Here is a 21,987-nt window from a genome sequence, read left to right on the forward strand (position 1 = left end):
AAATACACTTTCATAAAATTTATAGAGATGCATTTTTAAATTAAACGGGGTGTGAACGAGGTGCATATGCACTTTCAAATTTATGAGTATCTTTTATTTTTTCCCCGATAGTGGAGAAGCAATTTATAGATTGGGTTAGGCAAATCCCTATATTTTCAATTTCATCGAATCAAATATAATTTTAAATACCAAATAGTCGGTTTCAATGGCTCAATGAACTTTAATAAAAGTCATATCAATATATCTAGTTCAAACAGAAACAATCTTTAATATAACTTCATTTATCTTGATCTCTTTCTCCGTGATGATGTTTAAAATATAAAACTACGATTTTCAAACATATTCAAACATTCAGTTGACCATTATACTCAGCTTCCTGGGTCCTGACATCCCACTATGCTTAATTTCTTTTTTAATAATATTCAAAAACCTGTGCTTTTATATGTTACAAAAAATTGATTTATTTTAGAAAAAAGTAAACCATAAAAACGTTAAACCAGGCTTTGAAGCTATGTTTGGGAGTTGGTTTTTTGAATAGTTTGAAGGGGAAGATTTGGAGGTTACATTTATATTTTGAAATGTGTTTAATATTTTTAAAAAGTTTAAAAAACAATATATTATATTAGCATATAAAATCATATTATTTTTTAAATTTTTAAAAAATATTTAACACATATATAGGCACAACCCTCCAAAACCTTCTACTACACCGCCCAAAAATCAACTCGCAAACAGAGAATATGAAGGAATATACCACACCTACCTATCACCCCAGTTCAAGATCTCCAATGTAAGTAGACCTTAGAAGTGAAAAAAGAACAAAGAAAATACACTAAATCAAGAATCATTGGCATTATCTTGGAGACACTAATATGTGACAGAAGCTCCAAGCTGCGATCAAGAGCATTCCATGATTCTCATTCCCATGATAAAAAGAAAACAGAAAAATTGAATGTTTTGCAGAAAACACCAGCAAACATGCCAATTGAAGGCATTCTAATCATAAGCAATGAGATCACTAGTTAAGAAGATATACAGTTTTTGTGATAGTTGTCATGAAAATGATTACATAGTTCATCATCAGTCCATGTTATGCAGTCCTCAGTGGTGGGGAAACCAATATCACCCCATCTCCCCTGACAAATAGGAATGGAACTGTCCGCTTTGTAGTCTGCAATCAGAAAAACAACGAAAATCATCCAAGGAAAAGTATCTTCAAGATAAATGAAGCAAAGGTTGCCTTTTTTCTTTTATTTTAGAGATCCTTTTGATGGTTGGTGCAGATTGGAGATTGTAAGTATGTAATATAGTATACCCTAGATATGAACAAAATTCCAAAGGTGATCCTCTTCTTATCAGGGTTGTAGTGCATTACTGTTTAGGCATAGACAATTTTCTTTAAAACAATAAAAACTTGGTCAAGCAAAGAGCCAGGTAGGGATGGCAAATGGGCAGCCCGCACCGCAAAAGCTCGCAAAAAAGCGGGGCGGGCGGGGCGGGGAGGGCATAGTTGAAGGTGCATGCCTAAAACCTTGACTCGCCCCGCACTAAAAGTGCGGGTGGAGCGGGGTGGACCCGCGGGCAATGCACCTTTAAGCCTAAAAATACAAAAAATTATGTTAATGCTCACGCCTGCAAAAAAAACAGGGTGAAGTAGGGCAGGCACATTAGAGAGTGTGAGCCTAAAACCTTGGCCCCGCGGCGCTAAAGTGCGGGCAAAACAAGCATTGCCCAATGGGCCGGACCCGTTTTGCCACCCCTAGGTGAGGTTACAAATGAGTTGAATATCATAGTTCTGAAAAAGTAAGGCCAAAAGTTGAGAAAAAAATAATCTAATGTAACAAATAGCTACAAGTATCTAGCTTCTACTATTATGCTCATCAATAAGCACTGCAGTACGGTGTAGTTGTTTCAAAAAGATGTTTCCACAACCAGATTTTATTCAAAGTTTCTCCTTAGGCTTTGTCTGAGAAGGGAAGGGCTTTGAGCGGGTGGAGGAAGAGAAAGGAGAGGGGAATGCTTTGGAGAATTTTTCAAAGTGTAACACTCAAAGCCCTCCCTAGATTCAGTTTTTGAGTTCCTAAAACTGGAAAATTTGTTTTTAGTTTATGAAGAAAAATAAACATCCATGCAAGGTTGGAGACAATCCTCATTTCCCCTTCTCCCTTCTCCTTCTATCTCCATCGAAGTCTTAAAATGTGGGAAACAATATGTGGAGAATTTTCCAAAGCTCACCCAAAATTTATTTTGAGTTCCCTAAATTGTGGTGTTTTAGTTTTTATGAAGAGAAATATACCCCTTGCAAGATGGGATATCTTCTCTCTCCCTTACGTTTCCTCTTTCCCACCCCCTGTTAACCTACGTAGAATCCATGACTCATATTGAAAGTGTGCCCGGTGGCGGCGATATGTGGTTAGATTCAATAACTACTACTCATGTCGACATGTTAGTGTTGTGTAGTGTCTTATGTATGTGCTTGTGTCAATGCATCATAGTTCCTAACTCCCAATCAAACCTTAAAAAATAAAATAAAAGCCATCCTTTAGCAAATTGGAACCACAGATACAACCCTCAACAATGCTTATCAATTAACAGTTCTACAATTTAGCCTTGGTTCTGATTATGACTTACCCTGACAATTTCTTCATAAGTCTCATCATCAATTTCAACAGTGGTAACAATTTCCTCAACATCACCAAGAATCATATTAAGATGCTGGTCATAAGCCTGCAAATCGAAATTGAAATTGAAATCAAGCACTAAAAAAAAGGGGTAAAAGGTTAAATAAAAAGAAGAAATTACATGAAGTTTTCCACGAAGCTCTCTATCAGAACGAAGTTTGACATAGATACGTTCGTCGAGACTGAGCCTTATGAGATCCAAAGGCTCCTTCACCGCGCTTTCTTCCTCTGTTCCCGACATTCGTTACTTTTCTCTCGCTGTGTTGTTGTGTGTTCCAGTGAACTGCAACTTTAACAAAAACAAAACCTTTAATTGAAAGCCCTAAATGTGAAATATACCAGATTGAGAAGGAAACCCTAATAAAGTATCAGAAATGAGTAAACCCTAATAAAGAAGAGCAGAGAAATGGATCTGTCGCGAGCTGCGGCTGATGAGGATACCTCCTTATTCAAATTTTGATATCTATTTTGATAAAAATAAATTTTAAACCTCCATTTTTAAAATCACATTTGTATCTATTAAGTAAATTTTGGAAGTTTTATATAAATAATTTTTTTATATTTTAAGCTACTCTAATTTCTAATATATTTTAATGTTTTAAAACCCGAACAATCAAAATACTAAGTCAGAATCATTTGAAGTTCACCTTGAATCGGATTAATCGATCAAATGAGTTCGATACTAATGGTGAAAATTAAGGATTTATGTTAATTTAATTAAAATAGAGTAATATTTGAATTAAAAATAAAATGATAGAATATAAAGTTTTAGAAGAAAAAAAATGAGAGAGGAGAGGTGTAAGGAGAGTTGAGGGGTGAGAAGAGATTTGAATTAAGTTAAGGTAAATAAGTAGATAGGTTGAGGGAGAACTTTCGAGAGGACGTGAAAATTCTAGAAAATAGGTAAAGAGGCAGAGAACCTAGAGTGATCGTTTGGAAGGAATAGAGAGAGAATTCCATAAGCCAAAAAGTTTCACTAATCTGCAAATTCGAGGTAGGATGATTATTCATATGTGGATGGCTAAACAAAGGGATAATAAGAGTTCCCTATCCTCATGCTTTCTCCTTCTCTTTGAGTTATAATTATATGTTGAGTTGTGATTACATATATATTGTTGAGTTATAGTTACATGCATATGTTGAGAATTGTAGTTAGATAAAAACTACTATAATGACCTTATTAGGTGATGAATTACAGTTCGAAGAGGAACCTATTATGATTATTGCACATGTATGTTGTTGCATATCATGCATTATGTGTGTCGATGATAGATATATGGACCTCGACCCAGTGACGAGTCTATGGTTCAGAAGAGGGGATCACTGACGAGTCGGGGTTCGAAGGAGAACCCAGTTTGAAGGTGAACCATCGGTGAGTGAACGAAATCAGTAACATAACTCTGATGTCCAAGATTGGTACCACATGCATTATAATCGAGGTGTTGATTGCATTACACACACATTTGCATTTGGGGTGACTATTATTGTTGTGAATAATTCATGTGTTGGTGAATATTGTATATGGTATTATCCTAACTATCCTAATTGTTTATTACACCCGAGCTTAAGTATGCACACATGATAGACTCGTGGATAGTTGTGTTGACCTACGTTTCGCGCATTGGGTTGGCACGAGACCCACACTCAGACTAGATTCACTTGGGGGTACTTTTGTCTTGCGAGAATTCACTAAGATTGAGTATTTTCACTTGATTCCATGACTCTAGGAAGCCTTTTAGGGATCACTCTTTTGAAGAGTAGTTCACACCTGTGAATGGGATATTGAGTTTTTCTGCAGGAAACCAAGCTCCTACTTACCTTTTGTTTCTCATGTGACGCCGAACCTTTGAGCCTGCATCGAGCAATATTTGCAGATTATCCAGCACATGATGCATTGTACATAATGCATTGTACATGGTTGATCTTTTGCATAGTACATACATTTTAACCTGTTGCATGCATTTTTTACCTGTTACATTTTGTATCTGTTGTATTGTGCATACACTTTTGCATTTGTTATATTGTACATACATTTCTAACTTATCGCATCGTGCATACATTTTTGATCTGGATAGGAAACAAGAGACCAATTCAAGGAAATCTGAATAGGAAACAAGAGAAAATATGTACATACATTTCCCCGAGAATAGTATCTTCTACCACCCGAGACCAGTTCAAGGCAATCTGAATAGGACACAAGAGAAAATCAGCAAAGGGACTAATGATCAAGAAGGGAGACATCCTCGATATGATCCAATTCTAGTGTCTTATGCTCATCTCATGTCTATACTGATAAATGAAGGGCCATTTGTGCCTAAAGTGATTGATCCTACCAAGTTTCTTGCCATCCTAAACATGATCTTAAGGCTATAAATGTGGGGCATTCACAGAGGTTTGTCATGTTCTCAAGAACAAACTCCTACAACTCATCAATTAGAAGTTGATATGCTTCACGCCTACGACTACTATCAAGGACATGTTTGAGTATAAGGGTCCCCCACTTCATATGCCAGTCTTTCTCTCAGTTGTTTAGCCTGTTACCCAGTACCAGAGACTCTAGTCTATAAACTTTGGGAATACCTTTTGCCAACTCAAGGGCATCTTCCACTACTATCAAACCTCAGTATGCCTACCATGGGGAACCCTATATGCCATATAAGGTTCAATATGGTCATGTTCCTAACTAGATGGTAAATCCAAGTCTAATACACTTTGCTCGGATGTCAACACAAACTGATGTTCATCATATTCCTTCTCAGTTCCAGGCATCTCCGTCTCCCTATGCCATATCACTCACTTTTATACGTTGTTACAGCCCAACCATAACCATCTCAATATTAGGAATCACAAGATCAACAACCTTTCACGGCTCAACATTTGTATCATTAGCCTTTCACGGCTCAAACATCGGGATCAACAGCCTTACATGGCTCAACATCCGCATCAATAGCCTTTCACGACACAAAATCAGTATAGACAACCTTCGCAAGCTCAAGATACTCCAATATCTCTCCCTCCGGGATGTGACACAAACACCAGATGTGAGGGGCACTCGAGCATACAATTGATAATTGCAGTGCGTTGAAGCATAAGGTACAAGATCGGATCGACTAGAAGGTTATCAGGTTCATACCAGACGGGCTGAGCATATTGTGCAAACTGTATGGCTCTGCAAGCAAGTATATCTACAATACCATGACCAGTGAGGCTAATCAGGTCAATAAGCATTTTATCTTTCAAGTTTTTCGTTTGCATGCATTTCTGGTTTGACAATGCATTGTTCAAATTGTGAACTTATTTGGTTTTGAATATGAATAACAATGAAATGATTATGCATGTTGAATAAATCCTTTTATGTTCACTCATATTTTTATCAGTATCATGCATTTGATCGAGCAAAACCAAAAAGAGACGAGACTATTATCTGCATGCTTTGAATAAAACTCTATTGATGATGTAAGGCATTTTTTCAATCCTCAAACACCAGAGATATAAGGAAAATAATCTCTAGTCAAGCCCTTTGAGCCTTGAAGTAGGAGTTTCTTTCTATATATAAAACCTTCAATTTAACCCGGGTCAGGGTAGTGTTCAGTTAGTCTGACCTTGCGTTCAAATTTAAAAAATGGAAGCATTCCATCTGAGGATATATCACATCATATCCCTCACAAGAGGTTGAGATTCATAAATATATTAATGGTTATCATTCCCCAACAAAAGGAATCGGGGCAATCACAACTCTCACAAGCCAATCAAGCGAGTGTCGCATGATTTGTTCACAAAAAAGAGATGGAAAATCAAAAGAAAAAAAGAGCAAAAGAAAAGCCCGCTAAGTCGAACTTGAAAACAAGTGACTTAGGCAAAAATTAGGGCATCCCGGTGGACTGCAAATCCAAAGATCAGTCCAGGAAAAAGTAAGGGAAAGCATAAACAAAATAAAAACAAAAACATCAAGCAATATCCTCAGTAAGAACAAAGTTGTGTGGCTACAAACAAAAAGCCAAAGGTGAGTGACTAGACCTCATTGGTTCCATAAACCATAATCCTCATCATCCAAAATCTTTTTGAAGGAGAACGCTTGTGTGAAGCTAACTGAACATAGGATTGGAGAATATCAAGAAGAATGGGTGGGTTAGAATAAGTTTTGAGCCTTATATCCTTTCTTTCTAAAACCATGAACCAGGCCACGTTACAACCCTCAAAAGACCTAATTGAAGCAGAGTTTATTTCGAAAGCATACTGCAACAGAATCACGTCAAAGCTGACTCATAAAAATTGCTTTTCATTTGTATTGGTACTGATCTGGCCTCCAAATCAGTGATTCATTCACTATACGTCATAATCTTAGTGAACATACTTGGGTTTCAAAACTGTCATAAGCATTGCATTACAATTGTCGTTTTCAAAATGAGCATTTTAACTTGCAAACAAGCATTTGACCTCCAGAAAACTTGCCTAATGGGAAGTTTGAGTAGACCAAGGGGCCAGACTCCTAAAGACTCTTTTGAGCAGAAAGGAAAATCTCTCCAAGACTTCGCCAATATGGGGCAATCACGTAGAGACTCTACGAATCTCTCAGAATATCAGTCAGGCAGGGGAAAGATCACTTTGAAGCTCATATTGGAGCAGACCACCTCAAGAGCACGAGAAGTTAATAACTCCTATAAATGAGTAATCAGAGAAGTACAATTTCAATACATTAGGGCAAGTCATATGGCAAGAATGCTTCACAACCGATGATTGGGGAAATTAATGCAGATACCTAACATCCCGAGGCAGAGTTGGTTTACCTTGGTACCGGTTTCTCTCCATATTTCAAATCAAGTTGTAACAACAACTATTGATCTTTATTACTTTGAAGCTTCATCCTCTTAAGAAGTACACTTCCAATGAATCATATTCATTTTCCTCAGCATATCTCAATCATCCCCACAAGCATCTATGGGAACCTGCTTCAACAACTTATTAGTCATTGACCAGGCTTGTATGCCATGGGCCTTAAGTAATATGAAATGATGATAGGGGATTTTCCCTACCCTTTTCTAGAGTACCTATGTGCACAGGATGTAGACCCTAGCTGCTCATAGTATTCATTTCTATTCATAGACTTTAGCGCAATTCGAGTCAATTCACTGTCAAGTGTGCAACTTGCCCTGTGGCTCTTTCATCTATCCTTTTCGTTTAAACACCATTGCAATCACCTTTTACGGTTAACCCCTTATCCTTTTATTTGGGATACACCTTCATGGTCATTCCCCATTTCTTGGTTTAAACACCATTGTAATCACCTTTCTTAGGGACACACCTTTCATGGTTACGCCCCTATCCTTTTCTTTGGGACGCACCTTTCATGGTTAACCCCCATTTCTTGGTTTAAAAACCATTGTAATAACCTTTTTTAGGGACACACCTTTTATGGTTAACCCCCTATCCTTTTCTTTTGGGATACACCTTTCATTGTTAACCCCTATTTGTTGGTTTAAACACCATTGTAATCACCATTATTAGGGACACACTTTTTATGGTTAACTCCTTATCCTTTCCTGGTTTAAACACCATTCGCTTACCATATGAGACCCAGTGTTTTGGTAAGACCCTTGTCATGTTAGTCCATGTGCTTTGACAAGTTCCTTTTTTTCTCCCTTACCATATGAGACCCAATGCTTTGGTAAGACCCTTGTCATGTGAGTCCACGTGCTTTGACAAGTTCCTGCTTTCTTTTCCTTACCATGTTAGACCCATTGCTTTGGTAAGATCCCTGTCATATTAGACCCGATGCTTTGACAAGTTCATGCTTTCTTCACTTACCATGTCAATCCCCGTGCTTTGGTAAGCCTTTTCTTTTTGGTTTAAACACCATTCCCTAATCATTATCTTTTTCTAAATCTTTATCCTCAGAACTATGGAGCTCTGACTTCTTTATTGCACTATGAGGATACGCATGCATGATGATGCAAATCCTTAGCAAGAACCTTCCTTTCTTTTCTTTGTCCTCTCCGGTTCTATGAACTACGAGGCTCTGACTTTTTCATTGCACAATGAGAATATGTAGGCATGATGGCCACAATCTTCCTCGAGCACTCTTTTCCTAACTCCTTTCCTTCATACATGCACATGAAGATTATAACATCCATCTAAGCAAGAGCATTCAAAATGGTTCCCATGGAGTACCATGGATGTGAGGGGTGATAATACCTTCCTCTTCCATAACCGACTTCCTTACCCGTTTCTCTGTTTCCCTTTGAGTTTTATCGATACTTCCCTTCCCTCTTTTGGGATAAATAAAGTTTGATGGTGACTCTGTTGTACCTTCGAGCGCGTGATGCATTTGGTGCGTATATTTTCAGCTAGCTTCATGAGTGATGGTTTTTCATTGGTTTATGTATCTTCAAAACTCAATGGTGCAAATTACCATTCATATGTGTGTTATATGAGAAGAGCACTTGGGAGTAAGCTAAGACTTGAGTTTTTTGATGGTATTATCACTCCTATTACTGATATATTCGATCTTTCGTACCGTGCATGAAACCAGTGCAATATGTTAGTGCATTCATGGATCATTAATTATGTATCTGAATCAATTGCATAATCCATCGTGTTCATGGAAAATGCAGTTGATGTTTGGATTAATCTCAAGGAACATTTCTCTCAAGGTGATTTGGTGCACATCTCTAAATTAATGCAAGAAAATTTTGGAATGCAACAAGATTCCAAGTCTGTAATTGATTTCTATTCAGACTTGAAGATTAAATTGGAAAAACTCTATATTTATCTTCCAATTCCTACCTGTACCATTCACAACAAGTTTGCATGTGAAGTTATGTGCAATGCTAGGAAACATCATACAACTATGTATGCAATCAAATTCTTGACTAAGTTGAATCCCAACTTTGTTGTTGTAAAATCTTAGATCTTACTTATGGATCCTCTTCTACTTATGAACAAAATATTTTATATGGCATTACCGCATGAGAGACAAGGAAACTTTATTCCATATGAAGATTCTACTTCCCTTTTAAATGCTTCAGATTCTTAAAAGTTCAAAGGAAAATCTTATGGCTCGGGTTCTTTTGGCAAAGGCAACAACCGTGTATGCACTCATTGTGGAAAGACCAACAACACCATTAATACATGTTATGCCAAACATGGATTTCCTCCTCACATGTAGAGGAAATTTGGTAATCACACTTAAACATGTGGTACTGATCAAGATGTGCAAGTATCTTCACAAGTTGTTGAACAAAGATCCAATGAACTATCAATTACTTCTGAACAATATGAGCCACTCATGCATTTGCTTCAGCAATCCACTATCAACCAACAATCGTCTTCTAATAATGTCAACTTTTTCCCATCAATGGGTTATTCATCAATTGGTAAGCTAAGTTCAAGTTTTTCTTATTTTATTTCTTGTCAAAATTTCACTTTATGATCTTGGATCATTGATTCAGGAGCAAGTGATCATATTTGTAGCTCACTATAATGGGTTAATTATCATCATGATATTACTCATATCCATTTTAAAATGCCTAATGGTCAATTTGCATTAGCCAAACATGCTGACACCATTCAGTTTTTCTCTAACTTTGTCTTAACTAATGTACTTTATGTACCTTCATTTTCCTTAAACCTGATTTATGTGTCAAAATTGTGTCAATCACTTTATTGCACATTCAATTTTAATGGTTTCTCTTATTATATTCAGGAAAGGAACACCGAGACGATGGTTGGTTCTAGTGACAAGGTGCGAAACTTGTATTACTTGGTCATGTCAAATAAGATGGTGTGTAGTTCTAGCTCAATTCATGTTACTTTACCTGATAATTCCATTTGGCATTTTAGACATGGCCACATATCTGTAAATCATATGCATACATTACATTCCCGGTTTTCTTTCATAAATGTTGATTCAAAATCTGTTTGTGGTGTTTGTCATTTTTCCAAGCAAAGCAAAATTCTTTTTTCAAACTGTTCTAGCATAGTTTTACTTCCCTTTAATCTCACAAACTTTGATATTTGGGAGCTAATTTTTTTCTCATCTATCTGTGAACGCACATATTTTTTAGCTACCATAGATGATTGTAGCAGATTCGCCTGGCTAAATCTTATGAAACATAAAGGTGAATCTAGACAACATGTGATAAGTTTCATAAACATTATTTTGACCCAACATAACCACAAGTTAAGGCCATCAAAATTGATAATGACCCAAAGTTTAAAATCCCTTCTTTCAATAGTTCTCATGGCATTATTCATCAAACAAGATGTGTGGAATCCCGAGAACAAAATGGTCGTGTTGAAAGGAAACATCAATAAATTTTGAATATTGCACGAGGCATTCTTTTTCAATCCAATCCACCAAAACCATATTGGTCTTATGCATTTCTACATGCTTCATTCATTATGAACCGAATCCCTAGTCCTATTCTTGAAAATAAATCTCCCAACTTCATCATGACTCCACAAAATCCTAACATGCATAATCTAAAAGTTTTTGGACCTCTTGTACTTTCCTCTACTTTGCAAGCACATAAAATAAAGTTTGCCCATAGAGCAAGGAAATGTGTTTTCCTTGGCTACAAAACTGTTATGAAGAGTACACTTATATTAGATATAAACAACAATGAAATATTTGTATCAAGGAATCTTATACACCATGAACTCATCTTACCTTACCAATCTCATTCTTCCTCTTCAACATGGACTTACCATATAAAATTTAACCATCACACTACACCCGAACTTACCAACCTTGACCAAACACCTCAATCCACTATAAATTATTCTACACTTCCTAATGACCATTCCACTACACTTAAACCTGAATCGGAAATTTCATTTACTGACTCTAAACATTCCACTAAAGCTGAACTTGGACATGAGGATTTATCATATACTGAATCCCTAAACATAGTCCTCAATAATTCAAAAATCCAGACCATACATATTAGACAAAAACACACTCCATCATATTTACATGACTATGTGTGCAATTCTTCTTCAAGTCATGAGGAATCATCATCTTCAGCTATTCTATACCCCATTGCATCATTTCATTCCTTTGCTCATTTGTCGTCATAAAAAAAAAGCATTTGCTATGTCTATCACTAATTGTTCTGAGCCTAAGATATACTTAGAATCATATATAAACATGATCATTGGTTGATAGCCATGAAACTTAGTTAGATGTATTAGTTGATAAACTATCACACGTGAAGCCTATTGGTAGAAAGTGAGTCTATAAGGTGAAACACACAGCTGATGGCCCTTTTGAGAGATACAAAGTTAGGTTGGTGTAAAAAGGCTACACTAAAATAGAAGGGTTAGATTTCTTTGATACTTTCTATCTGTAAGACCCCAATTTTGACCATAAGATCCCTCATGATATCTCATGATATGCATTAGCATTGGGATCACAACTTGGCATCCTCCTTACCCCTTATTAGTTGGGTTTGCATTGGGAGATATCACCAAGCACATTTGATTGTATCATACTTCATTTTCTATTACTTACTAACCAAAATACCAAAAATATGTCAATGTATAGTTTGTTGCTTTTGTAGGTAGTGTGTGTGCTCACTTATGCTCTATCAAGCTCATATCTAGGGTTTAAGACCCTCAATGTAAGGAGCTCAATCAAGATGATCCATATTGGCTCTAAGTATCATATATGGATCCTCATGATCTTCACATGTTATTTTGATCAAGAAATCATTAAGAGTTTGAAGTTGGTTTGCCTTGGAAACCCTAATTCATCTGGGTATCTTGTATGACTTCTTCAACAAGTTTCTTCAACAATTGATCAAATATTTAAAGGGATACTTCACATTACATCATCTTATGCATATATGATCCTCCATGAGTCCCAAAAGTCAAGATAATATTAAGCTAGCAAGTTGGTTCATGGTGGTTGACCAGAGGAAGTCAACTAGTCAAAACTGGGATTTCCTAGACCCTATCTCCTACAAATTTTGTCACATGAAAATGATTCCAAGAGAAAAGTTACTCTAAATGACATTCTAAACAACTTTCATGTTGAAGTCAAAAGCTAGTTTTGCCTGAAAAGTCATTTTTCATGGTGAAAGATTATAAGTCATTTTGTCTGAACCCAAGTTTGGAGGTCAACTTCCCAAGACCATAACTTGCTCAACTTCCATGATCAAATTCAATATGTCTACTTCAACTTTGATGTTTGTAGGAAGTTCAAATTCAACTTGAAAATGCATGTGCCAAGAGGAAACATTATAGGTCATTTTGGACCATTACCATTGAACAAGTGAATTAAATAATAATCTTTTTCAAAAAGTATTTTTAAAGGTTAAATGTGAGGACGAGAGTTAAGCATTTAAGTTTAATTATATAATCTAAGTCAATAGAGCGAGAGTTTGAGACGAGGGTGTTTAAACGGTTATTATTTTAATGAAAAGAGTTTCTATAGATTCTGTTGTTTTCAAAAAGTGATTTTGGACTTAACTAATAAGTGACAGCTACGTTAACATAAAGTCATAGTCCATTCAACAGAGCGAGAGTTTGAGATAAGACTTTTAAATCAATAGTGTCTACTGAAAAGATTTATTTTAAAAACCAAGAAACCAACGAAGATTTGATTCCCTAATTACGACGAACTACATACCGATATCCGCTTAATTGATATTTAAATTAGATCCAATTTTAGTTTTACTTTTCCCCCTAATCATCAAAGTATCATCCGCCTTAGCTTTACGAAGTAACCTTAGAAAAACGGTATATCGATTCATAAGTCCCTGTGGGATCGATATCTTTTAAAACTACGCGATAGAACTGTGCACTTGCAGTTAGTACCCCAATAGACTTATAAAGTCGCGATCAAGTTTTTGGCGCCGTTGCCGGGGACTTTTATTTAGTCGATATCGTAACCCTTCTGTTACGCTGTAGAGACTAAGGCAATTTTTTTTCTTTCTTTCTTTCGTTGATTTGTATGCCACACACTCGCTCACAAGGCGAGCCGTTTTACTTACGAATCAACGACATTGAACTATATCTTCGAGTCTTACAACGAATTCGGGAATATCGTGCTGCAAACAATCTCCCTCCTATCGAAGTGCCCGACCTCAAAAATCTTCTTCCTTCGCCGATACCCGAGATGGCAGAACCAGCTCGTGCTCTTCGAGATTACGCCGTTCCATCGCAAGATGAGTCGCATTCGAGTATTGCTCCACCCGCAATCGAAGCAAACAACTTCGAACTTAAACCTTCGCGGTTACAAGCAGTGCAACAGAATCAATTCTCTGGAAATCCTACCGAGGATCCAAACCTTCATTTATCCGTATTTGTCCAATACGCTGATACTGTTAAAGCTAATGATGTCACTTCAGAGGCGATTCGACTTCGTCTTTTTCCCTTCTCGTTAAGAGATAAAGCTAGAAGATGGCTTCAGTCTCTTCCTTCCAACTCGGTCACCACATGGAATGAGTTGAAGAAAGTCTTTCTTGCCCGATATTTTCCTCCAAGCAAAACAGCTATGTTGAGAGCCCAGATAAATGGATTTAAACAGAAAGATAACGAGTCTCTTTTCGAAGCATGGGAAAGATACAAAGACATGATGAGACTTTGTCCACACCATGGTTTAAAGGACTGGTTAGTAATTCATACCTTCTATAATGGTCTCTTATACAACACAAGGTTAACAATAGACGCCGTCGCAGGTGGTGCGCTTATGGATAAACCTTATGCCGATGCTTATCAACTTATCGAAAGCATGGCCCAAAACCATTATCAGTGGGGAAGCGACCGAACAATGGTAGAAAAACCTCAAACGAAAAGTGGCATGTACGAGATAAGTAGCCTTGATCATGTTAATGCAAAAGTGGATGCTCTGGCCCAGAAAATTGAAAGTTTAAATGTATCACCTCCAGCCACCGTGGTTGCCGCAACTCAAAATTGCGAAGTCTGTGGAATCCAAGGTCATACTCCTGCAGATTGTCAACTCCTAACAGGAATCCAAGCAGAGCAAGTGAATTATGCTCAAGGAAATCCCTACTCGCATACCTATAACTCAAACTGGAAGAACCATCCTAATTTTTCATATAAGAGCAATAATGCTTTATGCGCACCAGGACAAGCTCCCAGTCAAGCCCCAGTTATACCCCCTGGATATCAAAAGCCGACCCCATCTACACCTAACAATAATGTTCCTAGGAAATCCAACTTGGAAATCATGATGGAGAACTTCATAGCTTCTCAACAGCAAACCAATAAAGATTTCTTAAACCAGAATGTACATACTAGCGAACAAATTAAACAACTAGCAAGTAAATTAGATGCCCTGGCTACCCATAACAAAATGCTGGAAACACAAATATCACAAGTAGCTCAACAACAAGCGCCTACCGCTGCCCCAACTGGTACATTTCCTGGACAGCCCCAACCTAATCCGAAAAGCCACGCTCATGCAATCATATTGAGAAGTGGAACAGAGGTAGAAGGACCGTCTGATCCAAGAATTGAAAACCAAAACTCTAAAAAGTCAACTGAGGAAGAAAATAAACCTAAGGAAAAGGAGGAGAGTAATAAGGAAACCGTATAAAAGAAAGAACCTTATGTACCTCCACCACCTTATAAACCACCTTATAAACCACCTATCCCTTACCCTCAAAGGCTTATTAAAACCAAAGATGCGGGCCAATTTAAAAAATTTGTTGACTTACTCAAACAATTAAACGTCACAATTCCTTTTATAGAAGCTATTACGCAGATGCCCTCATATGCTAAGTTCTTAAAAGAAATTCTTTCTAATAAAAGGAAACTTGAAGAGAGCGAAACCGTTACACTCACTGCTGAATGCAGCGCTATAATCCAGAATATGCCTCCTAAACTTAAAGATCCTGGTAGTTTCTCTATACCCTGTCACATAGGAAAATTTGTCATAGACAAAGCTCTATGCGATTTAGGAGTCGGTATCAGTGTTATGCCTTTATCCATATGCAAGAAACTGGAAATGGGAGAATTAAGACCAACTAAAATGTCTGTGCAATTAGCAGATCGTTCCGTTAGATATCCTGTAGGAATTCTTGAAAACGTTCCCGTGCGCATAGGTCAATTCTACATTCCAACCGATTTTATAATTATGGACATAAGAGAAGATGAAGTTACACCCATTATATTGGGAAGACCATTCTTAGCAACCGCCGGTGCTATCATAGACGTAAAACGAGGACGACTCACTTTTGAAGTAGGAGAAGAGAAAATTGAGTTCATTCTTTCCCAATTTTTGAAAGCACCTGCAATAGACGACACATGTTACTTCATGGATATCATCGATGAATGCATAAAAGAAACAGAGTTAGAAAATGACAAATTGTCTGACTATCGTGTAGAAGACAGACTTAACCAATGTTTAGCAATGACATGGGATCCTACGTAATGCCTTAAGAAACCAAACCTCGACCTGAAAACACTTCCCAAAAATCTGAGATATGAATTCCTAGACTTAGAACTTGAACAACCAGTGATAGTTAATGCAGACCTAGGAAAACTCGAAACCGAAAAACTCCTACATATCTTAAGAAAATACCCAACCGCACTAGGATACAACATCACCGATCTTAAAGGGATAAGTCCTTCTATTTGTATGCACCGCATCATGCTAGAAGAAGACTGTAAAACTTCTAGGGAACATCAGAGGAGACTAAACCCGATCCTGAGTGAGGTAGTGAAAAAGGAAGTAACAAAGTTATTAGAGGCAGATATCATATATCCTATATCTGATAGCAAATGGGTTAGTCTTGTACACGTAGTACCAAAGAAAGGAGGTATAACAGTTATTGAAAATGAAAAAGGAGAAACTATAACCAAACGAATCGAATCGGGATGGAGAATGTGCATCGACTATAGGAAACTAAACAAAGCAACCCGAAAAGATCATTTCCCTTTACCATTCATTGACCAAATGTTAGAACGATTAGCAAAACATTCTCATTTCTGCTATCTAGACGGATACTCAGGCTTCTTTCAAATACCAGTTCATCCTGATGACCAAGAAAAGACAACATTCACATGTCCTTTTGGTACCTTCGCTTATCGACGAATCTCGTTCGGCTTGTGCAATGCTCCTGCAACCTTCCAAAGGTGCATGATGGAAATATTCGCCGATTTTCTCGAAAACATTATGGAAGTATTTATGGATGATTTTTCCGTATACAGACAAAGCTTTGAAGAATGTCTTGAAAACCTAGAAAGAGTTCTAGAACGATGTGTAAAAGTAAACCTAATACTTAATTGGGAAAAATGTCACTTTATGGTACAAGAAGGAATTGTTTTAGGACACATCATATCAAATAGAGGAATTGAAGTAGACAAAGCCAAAATAGAAGTAATCGAAAACCTTCAACCTCCGAAAACTGTGAGAGAAGTACGAAGCTTCTTAGGACATGCCGGTTTTTACCGACGATTCATTAAAGATTTCTCTAAAATAACTAAACCTTTAACCGGATTATTGATGAAAGATGCTGAATTCATCTTCGACAATAAATGTTTAGAAGCATTTCAAACGCTTAAACAAGCATTGATCTCCGCGCCCATAATGCAGGCTCCAGATTGGAATGAACCATTCGAAATAATGTGTGACGCAAGTGACTACGCCGTAGGCGCTGTTTTAGGACAACGAAAGGATAAAAAGCTTCACGTCATATATTACACAAGTAGAACCCTAGACGAAGCACAAATGAATTACGCCACGACCGAGAAAGAACTTTTAGCAGTAGTATTTGCACTAGATAAATTTCGTTCTTACTTGGTCGGAGCTAAAATAATCGTTTACACTGACCACGCCGCCATTAAGTACCTCTTAACAAAAAAGGACGCTAAACCTAGACTCCTAAGGTGGATTTTGTTGCTACAAGAATTCGATTTGGATATCAAAGATAAGAAAGGAACTGAAAACGTAGTAGCAGATCACCTCTCTAGACTTGAAAACCTGGAACCGGAAAGAACATCGATCAACGATGATTTCTCGTACGATAAACTTATAGCTACTTTGGAAGAAAATAAAGTTGATAAACAGGTAGAGACCACCCTAGCTATATGTGTTACACCATGGTACGCTGATCTCGTCAATTATTTAGCTGCCGGAATAGTTCCACCTAATCTATCTTACCAACAAAAGAAATGATTCTTCCATGACATAAAACATTATTACTGGGATGACCCTTTACTTTTCAAAAGAGGCCCCGATGGTATTTTCCGTCGGTGTATACCTGAATAAGAGATAGAAAATATAATCCAACACTGTCACTCCGCTCCTTATGGTGGACATGCAAGTACATCCAAGACCTGTTCTAAAATCCTACAAGCCGGTCTTTATTGGCCAAACATATGGAAAGATGTACATAATGCCATCAAGAAATGTGATAGATGTCAACGCACAGGAAACATATCTAGACGTGACGAGATGCCACAAAAGGGCATTTTGGAAGTAGAGATTTTCGACGTGTGGGGAATAGATTTCATGGGACCTTTTCCGCCTTCTTTTGGTAACAAGTACATACTCATAGCAGTTGACTACGTATCAAAATGGATTGAAGCTATAGCTTCTCCAACAAACGACACACGAGTAGTAACTAGACTCTTTAAGAATATAATTTTCCCAAGATTTGGTGTCCCAAGAATAGTAGTCAGTGATGGAGGATCGCATTTCATATCTAAGGTACTCGAAAAACTATTGTTTAAGTATGGTGTAAAGCATCGAGTAGCAACACCTTACCATCCTCAAACCAGCGGACAAGTGGAAGTGTCTAACAGAGAAATTAAACAAATATTAGAAAAAACAGTCGTCACCTCAAGGAAAGACCGGTCATCAAAACTATCCGAAGCTTTATGGGCATATCGAACCGCCTACAAAACTCCCATAGGAACAACCCCATTTAAGCTTATTTATGGAAAATCTTGCCACCTCCCGGTAGAATTAGAACATAAGGCCTACTGGGCTATTAAAAATCTAAATTTAAACTATAAGGCCGTTGGTGAAAAGTGAATTCTTGACATAAACGAATTAGAGGAACTTCAACAAGACGCCTACGAAAATGCCAGAATCTACAAAGAAAGAACGAAAAAATGGCATGATAAACGTATATCAAGAAAAATCTTAAAACAAGGCGATATAGTCCTTTTGTTCAACTCTAGACTTAAGTTATTCCCAGGAAAACTACGTTCTAGATGGTCAGGCCCTTTCCAAATCACCAATGTCTTTCCAAGTGGAGCGGTGGAAATTAAAGGAAAATCTATTGAACCATTTATCGTAAACGGGCAGCGTCTAAAACATTATCATTATGCTGAGAACAATGAAGATTCGCAAGTCCTGCACTTAGACGTAATGCCTCCAGAATTTATAGATTATATTTGATAGTTTTTATGTCGAGCTTGCGACATTAAACAAAGCGCTTCGTGGGAGACAACCCACAAATATTTTTATTTTTATTTCTTCTTTGACTATTCTTTTAAATTTTATTTAGTATTCATTCTTCATTTATTTTAATTTATAAAAAATTTCTTCTTTTCTTCTTTCGGCATTTGGCCAAATCCTGACTAAAACTCTTGTTTTTCTTTTCTCTAGCTAACACTAACCTGATGGGACAAATTGATCGTATGGGTATCAAATTCAGAGGGAAAGCTCAGAAACAAAAGTTTGAGGAACTAGCAGAGAGAGAGATGCTACCTAGCTTGTATGCTGATGACTGGGCAATGACTGCCCTTGGACTAAGAGAAAGTGTCATGTATTTGCTGAGTCAAATAGGGTGGGAAACCACTCCTATTCGAAGATAATTCGTCACTTACCGGAGACTGACTCTAGAATTCCTTAGCTCTCTGATCTATCTACCCAGTCATGGAAAAGGAATAAGCAGAGGTTTCATTCAGTTCAGAATGTTCAACATGGAGTATCAATTTAACATTCAAGACTTTACTAACCTTTTAGGTTTCCCTACCTCTTTTGATACATTCACAGTGAGCCAAGAAGACCTTTTTGAATATAGAGAACTTGAACATTTTTGGGGAAGTTTGACTGGAAATGACGACCCCGAGGAACATGAGTTTCTTTCTGGAAACATACATAACCCGACCTTTCGTTATTTCCATAAGATCCTGGCCCACACCCTTTTTGGGAAGAAGTCAAATACTACTACAGTATCACGTGATGAACTCTTCATCATATTTTGTGCTTCCCAGAACCGTCCAGTGAATGGTGCCACTTTTATGTTGGCGAACTTTGACCGCCTTATCCAAGATGAACGAGCACCGATTCAAATAGGCGGATTGATAACCGTGATTGGTAATGCTATTGGATTACGTCAACCTATGCTTGACCTAAGCCCTTTTTGTGGCATTGCGACTATGAGTATACCCTTCCTTTTCAATATTATGTTTATAGCAAACCTCGGGCCTGAAGAGTTCAAACTAATAATTGACAACCAAGTTCTTTGCCTATTCACCTTGCCTAGTCCGAGGACTAGTGTTCATAACCGCAATAATTGGCTCTACAACCTGAACGGGACACCTTCTCCTGCTAGATCTACTGAATCCATCCAGGACTATGAGATTTGTGACGACCAGATTCCTTATGCTGAGTCTGACCCTCAGACACCATCTGGTTATTATGATATTGACCCTCCACCTCAACCTATCCCGACCGAAGAGTCGACAATACCAGATCTTAGACATCATATGCCCGGAGCTAATTATAACACCACCATTCAAGCTTTGATGTCAGAACAAGACGCCCTCAGAGAAGAGTTAGCTAATATGGGACAAGAATTTCTGGGATACATGAGCAGCATGACAAATCAATTCCACGAGTTGCTAAACCGTGTTAACTCATTCGCTCCTCCGGCCAGAGATCCTGCAAGTGGCTAGAAGTTGTTTTTCTTAGTTACTTAGTTTTAGTTTAGGCTATTTATTAGTTTTGTTTCACATTATTTTTAATATTAGTATTTGTTTTTCTTTCGCATGTTTGCTTTTGTTTTCCAATGTTACATTATGATTATTTTATGAAGCTATTGCATTATTGGTTTATTTTATTTTGATCTATGCAATTTCTATAATTACAAGTAATGATATCCACTATATGCTAATAATTACTATGCCTGTTAAAGAAATACATATATTATGGTAGTAGAATAGCATGCAAGGCAATTTAAAAGCATTACAATAGCAAAATAAAATAAGCATAAGCAAAACAAAATAACAAAAATAAAATATAATAATAAAAACAAATTATGAAGCACCCACGCAAGCAGTGACCGTTGTAAGCTGACTGTGTGACGAACGTCACACACGCCATCACGGTCGTCACACCAAGTGCCTGTGACGCCCGTAACACCCCTGTCACGAGCGTGACACCTTCAGACTAGGTGAACGTTAGTAACCGTTAGGGACACGACCGTTACACCACCCCACTTTTTACCTTCCCCATTCACTTACCCATTTACTCACATTTACCCACATTTAATTATTTTTCACCCACTCCCTTTCCAACTTCCAAAACTTTTCCTATAAATACCCACCATACCTTTCTTTCTACATCATCCCAACATACATTTCTCCATACAAAATCCTTTTTCATCCCTTCTCCTCCTTTCAACCCACTTATCAGTATGACGGGAAACCAACAATTCGGAAATATCATCTTCCAATCCGAAGATGATAATTATCAAAGGGAGCAGTTCGAGCGTTTCCAACAGCGAGGTGTCGTATCTACCAGGTATCCTGATTTAAATTGTTTACAAGAATTAGGATTACTTCAGGGTATACAATGGATGCTCCGCCTTGCTGATTTAACCTTTCTATGCACACACAATCAACCTACCTACCCATCTCTCACCTTAGAATTTTTAAGTTCTTATTCGTACAACACTCCTACCGGTGAAGACGAGTACTTAACCGGTACCACAACCTTCCGTATGTTCAACACCGAATACTCACTATCCCAGGATCAGTTGAGTGCCATGCTACAGTTCCCTGTAGGAGACCGAGTCCACCCAAGAATCCCTCCGAACTCCCAGTGGCACATACACGCCTTCGACCTCTTTAGAAAAATATCCAGTGTGGAAACCGATAATTGGGATGCACTACTTGCTTCCCATATACATAACCCAACCATCCGGTATTTTATCCGCATTCTGCAAAACACAGTTTTTGGAAGACCGAACAACAGCAAAGTCAACGCCAAGGAATTATTCTTCCTCCACTGCGTCTTTGAAATGGATACAAAGGTAAACACTGCTTCTTTCTTATTTCATCATATCCGCACCCTATGTGCTAGAGGCCGCCAACCTTTCGT

General features: G+C 37.5%; 1 protein-coding gene and 1 non-coding gene across 3 annotated transcripts; both read right to left on the minus strand.

The window, feature by feature from the left end:
- Positions 1-828: 828 nt before the first annotated feature.
- On the minus strand, positions 829-3,200 carry LOC127104249 (sm-like protein LSM3B). 2 transcript variants are annotated; one of them, XM_051041443.1, is made up of 4 exons: positions 3,066-3,200; positions 2,803-2,970; positions 2,632-2,727; positions 829-1,171 (listed from the first exon to the last, which is right to left on the minus strand). In XM_051041443.1, exons 2-4 carry the CDS (start codon positions 2,920-2,922, stop codon positions 1,091-1,093), a joined length of 297 nt encoding a protein of 98 aa, XP_050897400.1. In that variant the 5' UTR covers positions 2,923-2,970; positions 3,066-3,200; the 3' UTR covers positions 829-1,090. The 2 variants fall into 2 exon arrangements, with proteins under 2 accessions (XP_050897400.1, XP_050897399.1); XM_051041442.1 differs by having other exon boundaries at positions 2,803-2,964; positions 3,066-3,197.
- Positions 3,201-14,178: 10,978 nt separating this feature from the next.
- On the minus strand, positions 14,179-14,285 carry LOC127110006 (small nucleolar RNA R71). The gene has a single exon (XR_007797246.1). It is a non-coding gene; the product is annotated as a small nucleolar RNA R71 (small nucleolar RNA).
- Between the last annotated feature and the right edge of the window lie 7,702 nt (positions 14,286-21,987).

This window comes from Lathyrus oleraceus, chromosome 7, assembly GCF_024323335.1.
Source record: "Lathyrus oleraceus cultivar Zhongwan6 chromosome 7, CAAS_Psat_ZW6_1.0, whole genome shotgun sequence".
Lineage (NCBI taxonomy): Eukaryota > Viridiplantae > Streptophyta > Magnoliopsida > Fabales > Fabaceae > Lathyrus > Lathyrus oleraceus.

What these genes read in the sequence shown, in the direction of transcription:
- LOC127104249 (XM_051041443.1), bottom strand. Translation starts at nt 2,922, where the DNA reads ATGTCGGGAACAGAGGAAGAAAGCGCGGTGAAGGAGCCTTTGGATCTC. An exon ending in AGCTTCGTGGAAAACTTCAT is followed by an intron (nt 2,728 to 2,802) that starts GTAATTTCTTCT and finishes TTCGATTTGCAG; the next exon opens with GCTTATGACCAGCATCTTAA. An exon ending in CTTATGAAGAAATTGTCAGG is followed by an intron (nt 1,172 to 2,631) that starts GTAAGTCATAAT and finishes TTCTGATTGCAG; the next exon opens with ACTACAAAGCGGACAGTTCC.